This window comes from Lathyrus oleraceus, chromosome 6, assembly GCF_024323335.1.
Source record: "Lathyrus oleraceus cultivar Zhongwan6 chromosome 6, CAAS_Psat_ZW6_1.0, whole genome shotgun sequence".
NCBI classification, from domain to species: domain Eukaryota; kingdom Viridiplantae; phylum Streptophyta; class Magnoliopsida; order Fabales; family Fabaceae; genus Lathyrus; species Lathyrus oleraceus.
In genome coordinates, this window is record NC_066584.1 from 228,888,351 (window position 1) to 228,901,625 (window position 13,275).

Consider the following 13,275-nt stretch of genomic DNA (forward strand, 5'->3'; position numbering starts at 1 on the left):
GGCCATCTGAATCACACTCCACCGTATATCTGTCAAAATCAATGAAACATTCAAACAATGTATGCTTTATTAAATTCATTACACGTATTTGGTAAACGTCATAGCTTTGAATATATCAAAACTAACATTATTCAATCTTATATATATATATATATATATATATATATATATATATATATATATATATATATATATATATATATATATATATATATATATTTCAAGCTTAACAATTGAGCCTAACAATTGAGCCATCGCTTTACACAGATCAACATGAGGATTGTGTCTCAAGAATGGAAGCTTTCATTGACAATACTAGTACTAGCGTTGTTGTCATGCACGCCATTCTCATCAGCTGTTTCTAGGAAGACTAATAAAAACATTAACACAAATGTTTTTATGTCTCCTAAGATTGAACTAAGTCCCGGATCTGTTTCAAACAAATTATATTTTGATGTTGATTTTCCAAGAGGCCATATTTCACTCAAGAGTTTCAATGCTGAACTAGTTGACGATGCAGGAAATTCTATACCTCTCTCTCAAACTTATCTACACCATTGGATATTTCTAAGATATCACCAACCAAAAAATGTGACACACAATAGCCAATCCGGTATTACTTTTGTGAGAAATAGTGGATTTTGCCAAGAGAATGTTTTTGGACAATACTTTGGTCTTGGATCTGAAACAAGAGGCACAAATACATATATTCCAGACCCTTATGGGATAGAAGTTGGTAATCCTTCTGAAATTCCAAAAGGGTATGTGGAGAAGTGGATGTTTAATATTCATGCTATTGATACAAGGGGTGTGGAAGATAAGCTGGGGTGCATTGAGTGTAAGTGTGACTTGTATAATGTTACAAAAGATGAAGATGGTGTAGCTTTGAGTCCAAATTATAAAGGAGGTTTGCAATGTTGTCCTGATAATAGTAAGTGCAAGATGTTGAAAGGGTTTTTAGGTAAAAAAAGAAGTATTTATTTGAAATACACAGTTATGTGGATGACTTGGGAGAGCTTTATTGTGCCTGCCAAGATTTATATAATTGATGCAACTGATGTTTTGAAGATATCACATAACTCTAAAGGAAAGAGTCTGGAGCATGATTGCAAGATAGAATATGAAGTTGAACCTTGCAGCAAAAGTAATGTGAATGGTAGTGATTGTGTTGATGTGAAGAGATCAAGTTTCCCAATGCAAAAGGGTGGCTATTTCATATATGGAGTTGGTCATATGCATGTAGGTTCAATTGGAACAACTCTATATGGAAAGGTAACATTAAATCATTTTAATATTTGAGTACTATTTGTCTAATAAGAGTAGGGATTTTTATGGTTGAATTTTTGAGATAATCAATTCATAACTAATTTATAATCATTTATGATAACCGAATATTATAATCAATATATATAAATGATTTTGTTTTAAGAAATCGGTTATATCCATATTCCCTTTTTTTAATAGGTTCTGGATTTTTTATCCGATTTTGAAAGTCATATCCAATTTTCAATTTAAAATTGGTTTTGAACATAAATATCCGTTTTTGAAAATAAAAATATTATAAAAAATCAAATATTAAAAAAAATGTCAAAAACAATATTTTTTCATAAAAAGAAATCGCATTTTAATTTAACTTTAGAAAAATATTTTTTTCAAAAAGAAATTCATATTTTTTTCAAAAGAAATCATAATTTTTTATTTTCAGATTTTTTTTAAAAAATAATTGTATTTTTTTAATTTTCACAAAAAATGAAAAAAGATTAGAATTTTTTTTTAGATTTAAAAAAATGGTTTTTTGAAAAATTAATTTATAATAATATTTTTATTTTGGATATGAATATTAAAAAAATAGATTTGATTAAAACCATGTTAAAAAATATTCAAAATATAGATTTTGTTAAAACCATATTAATAATTAATCGGTTTTTAATAACCGAATTTAAATATGGTTATGAATAATTCATATAATCGATTAATTTAAACACCTTTAATTAACACTTTCACATCAAATAATATAGTCAAATTATATATTTATAAGTGAGATAATTTTCATCTTAATTGCATTATTATCAATTATATCCACCTCTAAATTTAATATTGATGAGTGTGAGAGGGTGTGTTAAAATTCTCATATTAGACAACATTTAATTTTAACAAATATTTATAAGGAGGATAATTTTTATCATACAAATTAATTTTGTAAAATTGTGTTATACCCAATTACAATTCTAAAACATTCTAGGTTATCCTTTTAAAACTAAAAAAGAGTTCTAAATATGCATAAATGATAGGCATCTTGCTATTTTGTAGGAATGTGCTTAGCTTCTATAATTAAACTATCTTATTTCTTTGAACTCTTATCATGTTGATTATGACAAAATCAGGATGGGAAGGTTATATGTAGTTCAATCCCAATATACGGAAATAGAAGTGAAGCAGGAAATGAGAAAGGATATGTTGTAGGAATGTCCACCTGTTACCCTCAGTTAGGCTCTATCAAGATACATGATGGTGAAACTTTAACTCTAGAAGCTAAATACAACAACACCATAAGACACTCTGGAGTAATGGGACTTTTCTACTTCCTGGTGGCAGAAAAGCTACCACACCACCATCTTTAACGTTCCTGTCATTTTAAATATAATAAATTTTGTAGTAGATATCAGTTTATAGATTTTCTACTGTCTCTTATATATGTATCTGTTTATAGTTGTTCTCATCATAATGAGTGAGACGGTGACTTGCTACTTCTAATGGGGGAACATCAAACACTATCTGTTTATATTATCTGATTGTGTGTGCATGTACGCTGAAAAAAATAATCAAAATGTGGTGTTGTGATGCTAATTAGTATATCTTGTATTCTTAAGAGATTATTGTATATCTGTTTAATAGAGATTATTGTATATCTGTTTAGAGATTATTGTATATCTGATAAGGTAAATTTGCTCAAATGATGGGTGGTAATGAGTCATGAAACACCAATAATGAAAATTTGATCTCAATAAACTTAAAAATTTCTTGACTTTTTTTAGAGTAAAACTAGTTTAAAAAACTCCTTTTACGTCGGTTGGAAATAGGTTTTACTTCGATTTTATAGGCAATATAACAAAAGACGTTATGAAAATTTATCACTTAATTCCTTAAGTAAAATTATTCCTAAGAGAAAAAATGGAATTGATCATGGGTTTGATTCTCAATAATAATATTTTTTAGATTTTCATAGCGCGCTACTTTTCCTTTTGATTGAAATTAATATTCGAGTAAATACAAAATTTTAGTTTTAACTTGTTTTACTTAAACACTAAATCTCAACACCAATGATAAAAACAATAACAACAATAATAAAAACAATATTAAACATTTTACTTGAAACACTAACAACTAGCATTAATAAACTATTTTCATGTTTTTCTAAATAACTAAATTTGAAATATTTTCCGGCTCTTGCAATTCATCCTTGTACTTCATGCAATTGCTTTCATTATAATTATTTTCATTATTATTGTTTTCATTATGTTAAGTTTACATTTAGCAGTTTAAAGAGTTTCACGTGTTTTCAGTTCAACCGAAGTAATAGATCATAATTTTTTAAAAATTTAAAAGATGCTAAAATGTAGTCGTTAAGATTCGAAGACGAGTTCTTTGAATACTTTATCTCTCGGTTGTCAGCTCAAATGAGGAAACAAGTATTAAAAGTTTTTTTTAAAGAAATTATCCTAAATTACAGTTTTGGTCCCCCTATTATGCTCTACTCACGAAATTAGTTCCCATATTTTGTTTTTAAACAATTTTGGTTGTCCATCCTCAATTTTAGTAAAAAAACATTGATGTAAACTTACCTTTTTGATGATATTGAATTTTTATGATTTTTTTAAAATAACCAATATTTTCAAAAATAATTCCAAAATAATAATTTTAAAAAAAAAAATCCAAAATAACCACATTTAAAAGAGGATGCGCCAGATGAATCGGCGCATCCCATATGGATTAAGAGGAGGCGCCCAAGGCATTGACACCTGCATTGGTAGCCTCATGAGGAGACATCAATGTCTCTAGCGCTTATATGGTGCCTTAAGAGGAGGCGTCAATGCCTCTGGCGCCTGCATGTGTTGACATGTTGGACGCCTAGTGATCAGTCTCCAATTCTCCTTGTTTTCTGACACTCATTCGGCACCTTTATAAGAAATCGGTAACACATTAGTTCACTTATGTTTTGTTTTGTTTTGTTATTTATATGTTTAGTATTGTTGTCTCTATTTGTTGAGTGCATGCTATATGCATTATCATACTCTATTTTATGTCCATTTATGGTAGTTCTTTTGGTTTCAGGCATGAACAAGTGCACCGGAGGGATAGACAAGCAAAACAAGCGTTTCGGGCACAACACATGAAGAAAAATGGACTTATAGTAGCCCTGACACGGCCAACCGTGTTGGCCAACACGGTCCGTGTCAGGAGAGGAGGCTGGGAAATGGAAAACAGGGAGCTGATGTAACACCCTTCTAAAATACAACAAATATTTAATTTACAACAACAAATATATAAATCAGAGTAATTATTGCAGTTAAGGGTGTCACACAACACTTCACACATTTCACCAAAAAAAATCAGTCATGCTCATTATTTAATTCAACATAAACACTTCTTGCAAAATACGCAGCGGATAGAGATCATTCAACATATGTAATACATTACACATAAAATTATTCAACAAGTTAAAACATCCCGTCCCGATGTTACATCTATCAGAGCATGACCCACTAAGGAGACCACACTAGACTCCAAGCACTAGCTTCTACTCACTCACTGCTCGTTACCTGAAAAATAGTTGTAAGGGTGAGTTCCTCAATCGATATAATAAGCATTATAAATCATCATGTAATGCTAAGTAAATTTACACGTTAATCACCCTAATCATATCATGCATTCAGTAACGGCACATCAACTCAAATATCATACTCAATAACAACGTAAAATGCAACTCAATAACAACATAAAATGCAACTCAATGAGACTCGACTCGTCATGCATGTGGTACCAATCGGAGTAAAACTCCCAACTTAAAATCATTGCCATTTTATTGGGCATCAAGGCATAAGCCTTCAACTTTCAACTTAAAATTTGCCAATCCAGGCCAACGTGGTGTGAGCAAAGCTCCGACTTAATGCATATGAATGTACATGGCATACACGACTTTAAACTGTCGACAACATAATAATAATAGCAATACAACAATGTTTTCAACAACATCAACTTATAATCAACTTTGGCTCACCAAGCCTACAACTCAGTATTTTCAACAACTTTCCGTACACGGAACAACTCAGCAACATACTTGTATCAACACTTCATAACATAAATCCAACAAAATTACTCATCACAATTAACTATAATAGGCCAATCACCAATTAGGTTCACAACATTAAAAATATCAATTTTTCTAATTTCCAACAGTGTTAACCGGTTAACGCCCTGGGTTAACCGGTTAACGCAGGACAAAACACACTTTCTGGCAAAACGCAACAGTGTTAACCGGTTAACGCCCTGGGTTAACCGGTTAACGCAGGCAAAACAACACATTTTCACAAAATATAACAGTGTTAACCGGTTAACGCCCTGGGTTAACCGGTTAACGCAGACAAAACAGCAGTTCCTGCGCTAACACAAGGCAGAATGCAGAGTTCTCCGCATTTTCCGCCGTTGGAGGACTTCCGGACCTCCGATTCAATTTCCGTAAAAAGCTATACGTTCGGGGGAACACGACTCACACAATTACGGACTCAATTACAGCTTTAATACAACTTATTCATCACAATATTTCAGCATTCAACATCCCAATTAGGGTCACTTCAACGGTTTATCACTACCCATGACATGTTAATCTATAATACCCATTAAACGACGATAAACCCCCCTTACCTGAGATAATCCGGCAATCTCTAAGCTTCAAGCTTTTCCGTTCTTCAACCTTCGCTCTCTAGCTCTTCCTCTTTGCCCTTTCTCCACTTTCCACTTTTCAGCCGCTTCTCTGTTTCACGTGAAAACTCTTTACCAAAAAATGAAAACCCTTTTCTCTTATTCCAACTTATATATTTTCCACTAATTATTATTCCAAATAATAATAATAATAATAATCCAATAATTCAATTTATTTAATTAAATTAATAAATATATTATTAACTTAATTTAAATAATTCTCTTATTTTATTCGGGTGTTACAACTCTCCCCCACTAAAAGAGTTTTCGTCCTCGAAAACATACCTCAAGCAAATAACTCTGGATAAGACTCTTTCATCTGACTCTCCAGTTCCCAAGTCACATTGTCACCTGCTGGTCCTCCCCAAGCTACTTTCACTAAGGCAATCTCTTTACCCCGCAACTGCTTCAACTCTCGATCCTCAATCCTCATAGGCGATATTTCAACAGTCAGGTTATCTCTCACCTGTACATCATCTACTTGGATCACATGCGACGGATCATGAATGTACCTCCTCAACTGAGACACATGAAAAACCTCATGCAAATTCGCAAGTGACGGCGGTAAAGCGATACGATAGGCTACCTCTCCTATCCTCTCCAAAATCTGATAAGGACCAATAAATCGAGGTGTCAACTTCTTTGACTTCAAAGCTCGACCAACCCCAGTTATCGGAGTAACACGAAGAAACACGTGATCTCCCTCTCGGAACTCAAGTGATTTCCTCCTCTTGTCATGATAACTCTTCTGACGAATCTGAGCAATTCTCATCTTCTCCTGAATCATCTTAATCTTTTCTGTAGTCTGTTGAACAATCTCCGGTCCAACCACAGCACTCTCACCGGACTCATACCAACATAACGGTGTCCGACATCTCCTACCATACAAAGCTTCAAACGACGCCATACCAATGCTCGAATGAAAACTATTGTTGTAGGTAAACTCAATCAAAGGTAAATAACAATCCCAAGCACCTCCCTTTTCCAAAACACAAGCCCTCAACAGATCCTCTAGTGACTGAATCGTCCTTTCAGTCTGACCATCAGTCTACGGGTGATATGCAGAGCTCAATCTCAGCTTAGTTCCCAAAGCCCTCTGCAAACCTTCCCAGAACTTCGATGTAAATCTAGGATCTCTGTCCGAAACAATACTCGACGGAATACCATGCAAACTTACAATCTTCTCAATATACAACTCAGCTAATTTCTGTAGGTGTTTAATTGGCTGCATTATATGGTAAAACACTAATGTCTTGACTGATGTCATGACATGTATATGTGACTACATTGTAGTTACTGCAGGACTAGCTAACACAGGATTATTGAATGCTGTGACATTCATACCTGTCAACAGATACTAAGGAACAGAAGTTCTGTTAGAACTTAGTATTCATTTGCAGTCTGGTTATCAAGGAAGAACCAGACCTGGCATAAGGCCTACTGACTGAATGTCAAACTGGATGTTGTGACATTCATCATTGACAGCAGCTACTGAAGATTAGGCAGAGTGGTGTTCTGCTATACTTCAGCATATAACTTAGTTTGTTCTTCAAAAGAATAACAGAACTAACTTAAGGCCAAATGTGTAAATGTTAAGTTGGACACTTTGACATTTACTAATGTAAGCTGTTACTGTAGTATGGTCATTTTGATCATGTACAGGTCAGCAAATTGTACAGTCTGTTTTCTGGAAAAACAGACTCAGCATATGGACCTTGATGTCAAGCTGAATGTCGTGACATTCGTGCCTGACAGCATATGCTAAATTGTAGGTTGTTCAGTTTTCTGTTTCAGCTTTTTCTCAGGCTATTCTTTAGGGATTCAACAGCTGAGAGAAAATCCAGGAAATCAACAACCAAGCTACATTCAATGAACCTAACAAATAGCCTATTTGTTAGCAACCTAAATGTTGAATTTGAGGGAACTTGTGTGACCTAAAATTCAAGAAAATACAGGTGAAAAAGCCCAGGTGCTGCAATATAAAAAGGAAGGCATTCCTTCATTCAGTCTCGGGGATTTTGAAGCGTGAAGAGTCAGTGTGTCCATCATACTTCACTGCTGTATTTTGTGAGTCTTGTATTAGACGTATCTTGTAAGCCAAGCCATTATCAAGTAGATGATTGCTTTGGCATAGGGTGTTCATTGAGTTGTAAGTGTTGTGTCACTCAAAGCTTTTAAGCGTGAGTGCTGTGTATCTTGATTTAAGCTGTGAAGCATAATCAAGAGTTGTTTTTGAAGTGTGACTTCAAAGTGTCTTTAATATCACTGAGGTGATTGAGGGGGAGTGAGTAGGAACTCTGATCTTAGGTTAAGATTGAAATTGCATTGGGTAGGGATTAAGTGATAAGTTGTAAACGGGTGAGTTTAGCTTTGAATTGATACTACTAATAGTGGATTTCCTCCCTGGCTTGGTAGCCCCCAGATGTAGGTCATGTTGGACTGAACTGGGTGAACAATTACTTGTGTTATTTACTGCACTTACTATTAAAGTTCTGCATAATCCCTGTCTGTGCAGAATTGGATGTCATAACAACCAGTGTGACATCCAAAGTCTGATAACTAGAATTTCAATTGGCATCAGAGCAGGCACCCTGCCTGTGAAGTTCTGGGTGAGATCTAGGGAAGTTACTTTCTAGTACCATGGACAAGGATTTAGGACACTCAAACAGACCACCCATGTTGGATGGATCTAATTATGATGACTGGAAGCCTCGCATGATAGCCTTCTTAAGGTCCCTAGACAGCAAAGTCTGGAGAGCTGTCAACAAGGGATGGGAACATCCAACGAGGACTGATAAAGATGGAGTCAGTGTGCAGATTCCTGAAGAAGATTGGGACAAGGAACAAGAGGCATTAGCTCTTGGAAATTCCAAAGCCTTGAATGCACTGTTCAATGGAATCACTAAGAACATCTTCAGGCTGGTGCACCATTGTGAACTAGCTAAGGAAGTTTGGGATACCCTCAAGGTAACTCATGAAGGTACTTCCAAGGTGAAGATGTCCAAACTTCAGATGTTGACAACCAAGTTTGAAAATCTGAGGATGAAAGAGGATGAGACTATTCATGACTTTCACATGAATATTCTTGAAATTGCAAACACCTCTGGTGGACTAGGTGAGAAAATGACTGAAGAGAAACTTGTAAGAAAGATTCTCAGGTCATTGCCTAAGAGGTTTGCTATGAAGGTCACTGCCATAGAGGAGGCTCAGGACATCAGCAATATGAAGGTAGATGAGCTCTTTGGTTCTCTCCAAACCTTTGAAATGGGATTAGGTGAGTATGCTGAGAAGAAGAAAAGCATAGCCTTTATAGGAGAAGGATATACTGGAGGTGATGAAAGTATATCAGAAGCCTTAGCCATGCTTGGGAGACAGTTCAACAAGCTCATAAAGAAAGTTGATCAACAGGGTAGATCTAATGTCAAGAACATCCCGTCTGACATAAAGAAAAGATCAACTCATGAAGAAAAGGCCAACCAAGGCAAGGGAATCCAGTGCCATGGATGTGAAGGATATGGTCATAGCAAGGCTGACTGCCCTATCCTTCTCATGAGGCAAAGGAAAGGACTATCTGTCACCTGGTCAGAAGAAGACACTGAGAGTGAATCTGAAGGAGAATCGGCCAAACAAGTCACTGCTCTAACCAGTGTTTGTGCCTCAGAGGATAACTCAAGTGGAGATGAACTCACATTGGATGAGCTTGCTGCCTCATATAAAGAATTATGTGTTAAAAGTGCAGAAGTTTGCATCCAAGGAGAAAAGCATAAGAAACTCATCAAAGAACTAGAAGCTGAAAAACTAGAGCAGCTGAAAGTCATAGAGGGTCTGAAGGGTGAGATTTCGTTGCTGATCTCTAAGCTAGACCAAATGACCAAATCCATCAAGATGTTGAATAAGGGATCTGACACCTTGGAAGAAATCCTGAAGACAGGACAGAAGTCTGGAAACACATCTGGTTTAGGCTTTGGGAAAAGATCCTCAACTGAACGCAAACGCCCAAAGGCTAAAGTTCAAAAATCCAAAGGGAAGTCTCATCCAAAGTCACAACATCGAGGAACCAGAATGAACAATCATCAGAAGAAGAAATTCAAGAGATGGAAATGTCATTACTGTGGTAGATTCGGTCACATAAAACCATTCTGCTACCGGCTGCATGGTTACCCAAACCAGACCTCTCAAGGTAGGCCCAAGAAAAAGGTGTCTACTCATAATGCCCCCATTAAAAGACCAACATGGGCGGCTAAGCAGACACCTCGGGTCAATCCTAAGCAGCTGGCATCTAAGATGCACTTCTCACCTGAGAATCAAAAGTGTGTTGCTAACCTTGCTCACACTTCTTCAAGGGGACATATCAGACAAGATTGGTACCTTGATAGTGGCTGCTCAAGGCATATGACTGGGATGAACTACCTAGTGGTGAATCTACATCCCTCTAACACCAAGTCTGTGACATTAAGTGATGGAACTAAAAGAGAAGTCATGGGTGTTGGGAAGCTGGACTGTCCAGAAGCTCCAAAATTGAGTGATGTATTGTTAGTAAAAGGACTAACTGTGAACCTCATAAGCATAAGCCAGCTGTGTGACCAAGGATATAAGGTGGAATTTACCAAGGGAGGATGTGTGGTTTTGAATGGGAGCAATCAAGAAGTGATGAGAGGAGATAGATCCAAAGATAATTGCTATCTATGGAAATCTAGAGATTCTATCAACCCTCCCAAATGTCGGTTGACCAAGGGAGATCAGGAAGGGAAGGTGGGACAAGGAAAACTTGATGCCCCTCAGGTAAAAGGAGTGAAGAAGAGCATTTCCAAGGGAACTATGAGAAGAGTCTCATATCTGTCGTTAGATAAAAGGACAGACTATGGAAATTGTCTGCTCAAAAGTAATGAGCCCTTGGTTCCCTTTGGCCATCATACAACTGATATGACAGCAAGGGATAGACAGAGGTGTGTGTTATTGACGTCTGCAGAAACTCAGTACCTTGCTTGTGGAGGCAGGTGGTCACCTCTAGTTTGGAGGAACCTGATGCAGACAGAGTACAATGTCACCCAGAATGTCATGACATTGTACAGTAAGGACAAAAAGGGAATGCGTGCGTCTGAAAAGTTATAGCAACTAATGAAGTTAGTTAGCTACTGTTTAATAAGTCAAATTATTAAACAAATGGTGAGCGCTGAGTGGTCAAAATCTAATAGACCTTACTCTTGCACAAAGCGTTTCACATTCAGTCGTTTCATTCTCCACTCGTGCAAACCCTCGTCCAAAGAAACGATTCATCTTCCCTCTCAACTATTCAGCATGGCTCGTCAATCAGACACCTCCTCGTACACCACCATGTCTGATTCTCACAGCACCGAGTCTCACCACCCTACCCGGGAGGATCCAGTTGTGGACGCAGCAACTTCGTCCCATGCAAGAAGACCTAAGGAAACGGTCACCGGGTTTTCATCATAAATCGCTCTTGATGAACACACAAGGGAAGGGTCAAGGTATGTACATAACTCCATTGCAACTATCGTCACTCAGATACTATCTGGCAATCGAGATGTTCCTGGGGTTTCTGTTCCCTTGAACACAATCATTCCTGACATTGCTGCATGTCAAGATAAAGCTGTTGTGTTGAGAAAAAATGTCACTGACAATGTTGAGCAACCAGATGCTCATGAGGGATCAAAGGTTGAAAAACCCTCAGGCAAAGTAAGAAGTGAGAAGGCCAATGTTACTCAAAGTGTTGAGGACAATCCTAGGGCTGAGACGATTAACGTGGAAGAGCTCTCAGACAATGAACTTCTGGCTACAGTTGTCCCTAGGATAGCCAAGAGAGTCAGGACCAGAAGGGAGAAAAAGGCTGTGGAGCTGAAGTCCCCCTCCAAGGAGGTTGGTGCAACAAATCCTCACAAGCAACCAGAGTCAGAGAGTACACACAAGAGGAAAAGCTATGGTCCTACAAAAGCTTGGAGCAAAGAGGTGCCTAAGAAGTTGAAGACCAAAGCTGTGGTGGTTGAGTCTGAATCTGATGCCCCATGTGATGTCACAGCATCCATGTCCAGGAAGAAACCCTCTTCCAGTAGGTTGGCAACCAGTGTCCCAGAAGTTCCCATTGACAATGTGTCCTTCCACTTTGCCTCCAGTGTTAACAGGTGGAAGTATGTATACCACAAGAGGCTGGCATTGGAAAGAGAACTGGCACAGAATGCATTGGACTGTAAAGAGATTGTGGATCTCATCAAGGAGGCAGGTTTGATAAGAACTGTGTCACAACTTCCTAAGTGCTATGAGACCTTAGTGAAGGAGTTTATTGTAAATCTGTCAGAGGAGTGTGCTGATGGGAGATCCAAGGAATTTCGAAAGGTCTATGTGCGCGGCAAATGTGTGACCTTTTCCCCCTCTGTAATAAATCAGTATCTGGGAAGAGCGGATGAAGAGCAACCTGAGCTTGAAGTGACTGACAATACAATCTGTCAAGTCATCACAGCAAAGCAAGTCCGAAAATGGCCTCTCAAAGGGAAGCTAGTAGCCAGCCAACTAAGTGTTAAGTATGCAATGCTACACAAAGTTGGATCAGCCAACTGGGTACCCACTAACCACAAGTCAACTGTGTCTGTGGCATTAGGGAAGTTCATCTATGCAGTGGGAACCAAGGCAAAGGTGAACTATGGTGCTTACATATTTGATCAGACAATGAAGCATGCTGGGAGCTTTAGTGTGAAGGGACCCATTGCCTTTCCATCTCTCATATGTGGAATTGTGCTGAATCAATTTCCACACATACTGACAGATAATGACTTCGTGAAAAGAAGAGAGAGTCCATTGGCTTACAGCTACAAACTGTTCCTGGGCAAGCATGTCCCTGACATTGTCTTGACATCGGGAGAGACTTCCAAAGCTGGCAACCAACCAGACAAAGCTGATGTTATTACAGTTCTCAAAGAGACCTGCAAAGAGCTGGGAGCTAGAAAGCATGCACTGGAACAGCTCATCTTGCAGCTGGAGTCTACTGCTGAGGACACGGATGGAGCTGAAGGGCAAATGGCTGAGGAGGAGGAAGAGGCCAGCTCTGAAGAGGAGGCTGATGAGGAGGCTGATGATGAGGCAGAGGATTAATCACTTCTTTTCTGTTTTTCTGTCATGTGTGTAATTCAAATTACTATTTGTGGGTCTGTAAATTAAAGTGTTGCTTTGGCAACATTTTTGACCAAAAGGGGGAGTGACAAGTGATACCCCAGGACAACAGAAGTTTACATTGTTAAACTATTCATGACAGATTGAAGTCTTCCCCTACTACAGCTGTATGAT

General features: G+C 37.5%; 2 protein-coding genes across 2 annotated transcripts; both read left to right on the top strand.

The window, feature by feature from the left end:
- Positions 1 to 263: 263 nt before the first annotated feature.
- Positions 264 to 2,847, top strand: LOC127097745 (uncharacterized). Its single transcript, XM_051036239.1, has 2 exons — positions 264 to 1,272; positions 2,385 to 2,847. Exons 1-2 carry the CDS (start codon positions 274 to 276, stop codon positions 2,619 to 2,621), a joined length of 1,236 nt encoding a protein of 411 aa, XP_050892196.1. The 5' UTR covers positions 264 to 273; the 3' UTR covers positions 2,622 to 2,847.
- An 8,430-nt stretch (positions 2,848 to 11,277) lies between these two features.
- Positions 11,278 to 13,083, top strand: LOC127094906 (uncharacterized). Its single transcript, XM_051033667.1, has 3 exons — positions 11,278 to 11,412; positions 11,506 to 12,087; positions 12,823 to 13,083. Exons 1-3 carry the CDS (start codon positions 11,278 to 11,280, stop codon positions 13,081 to 13,083), a joined length of 978 nt encoding a protein of 325 aa, XP_050889624.1.
- Positions 13,084 to 13,275: the final 192 nt, after the last annotated feature.

What these genes read in the sequence shown, in the direction of transcription:
- LOC127097745 (XM_051036239.1), top strand. Translation starts at nt 274, where the DNA reads ATGAGGATTGTGTCTCAAGAATGGAAGCTTTCATTGACAATACTAGTA. An exon ending in GAACAACTCTATATGGAAAG is followed by an intron (nt 1,273 to 2,384) that starts GTAACATTAAAT and finishes TGACAAAATCAG; the next exon opens with GATGGGAAGGTTATATGTAG.
- LOC127094906 (XM_051033667.1), top strand. Translation starts at nt 11,278, where the DNA reads ATGGCTCGTCAATCAGACACCTCCTCGTACACCACCATGTCTGATTCT. An exon ending in CAAGAAGACCTAAGGAAACG is followed by an intron (nt 11,413 to 11,505) that starts GTCACCGGGTTT and finishes ATCGTCACTCAG; the next exon opens with ATACTATCTGGCAATCGAGA. An exon ending in CAGAAGTTCCCATTGACAAT is followed by an intron (nt 12,088 to 12,822) that starts GTGTCCTTCCAC and finishes TTCCTGGGCAAG; the next exon opens with CATGTCCCTGACATTGTCTT.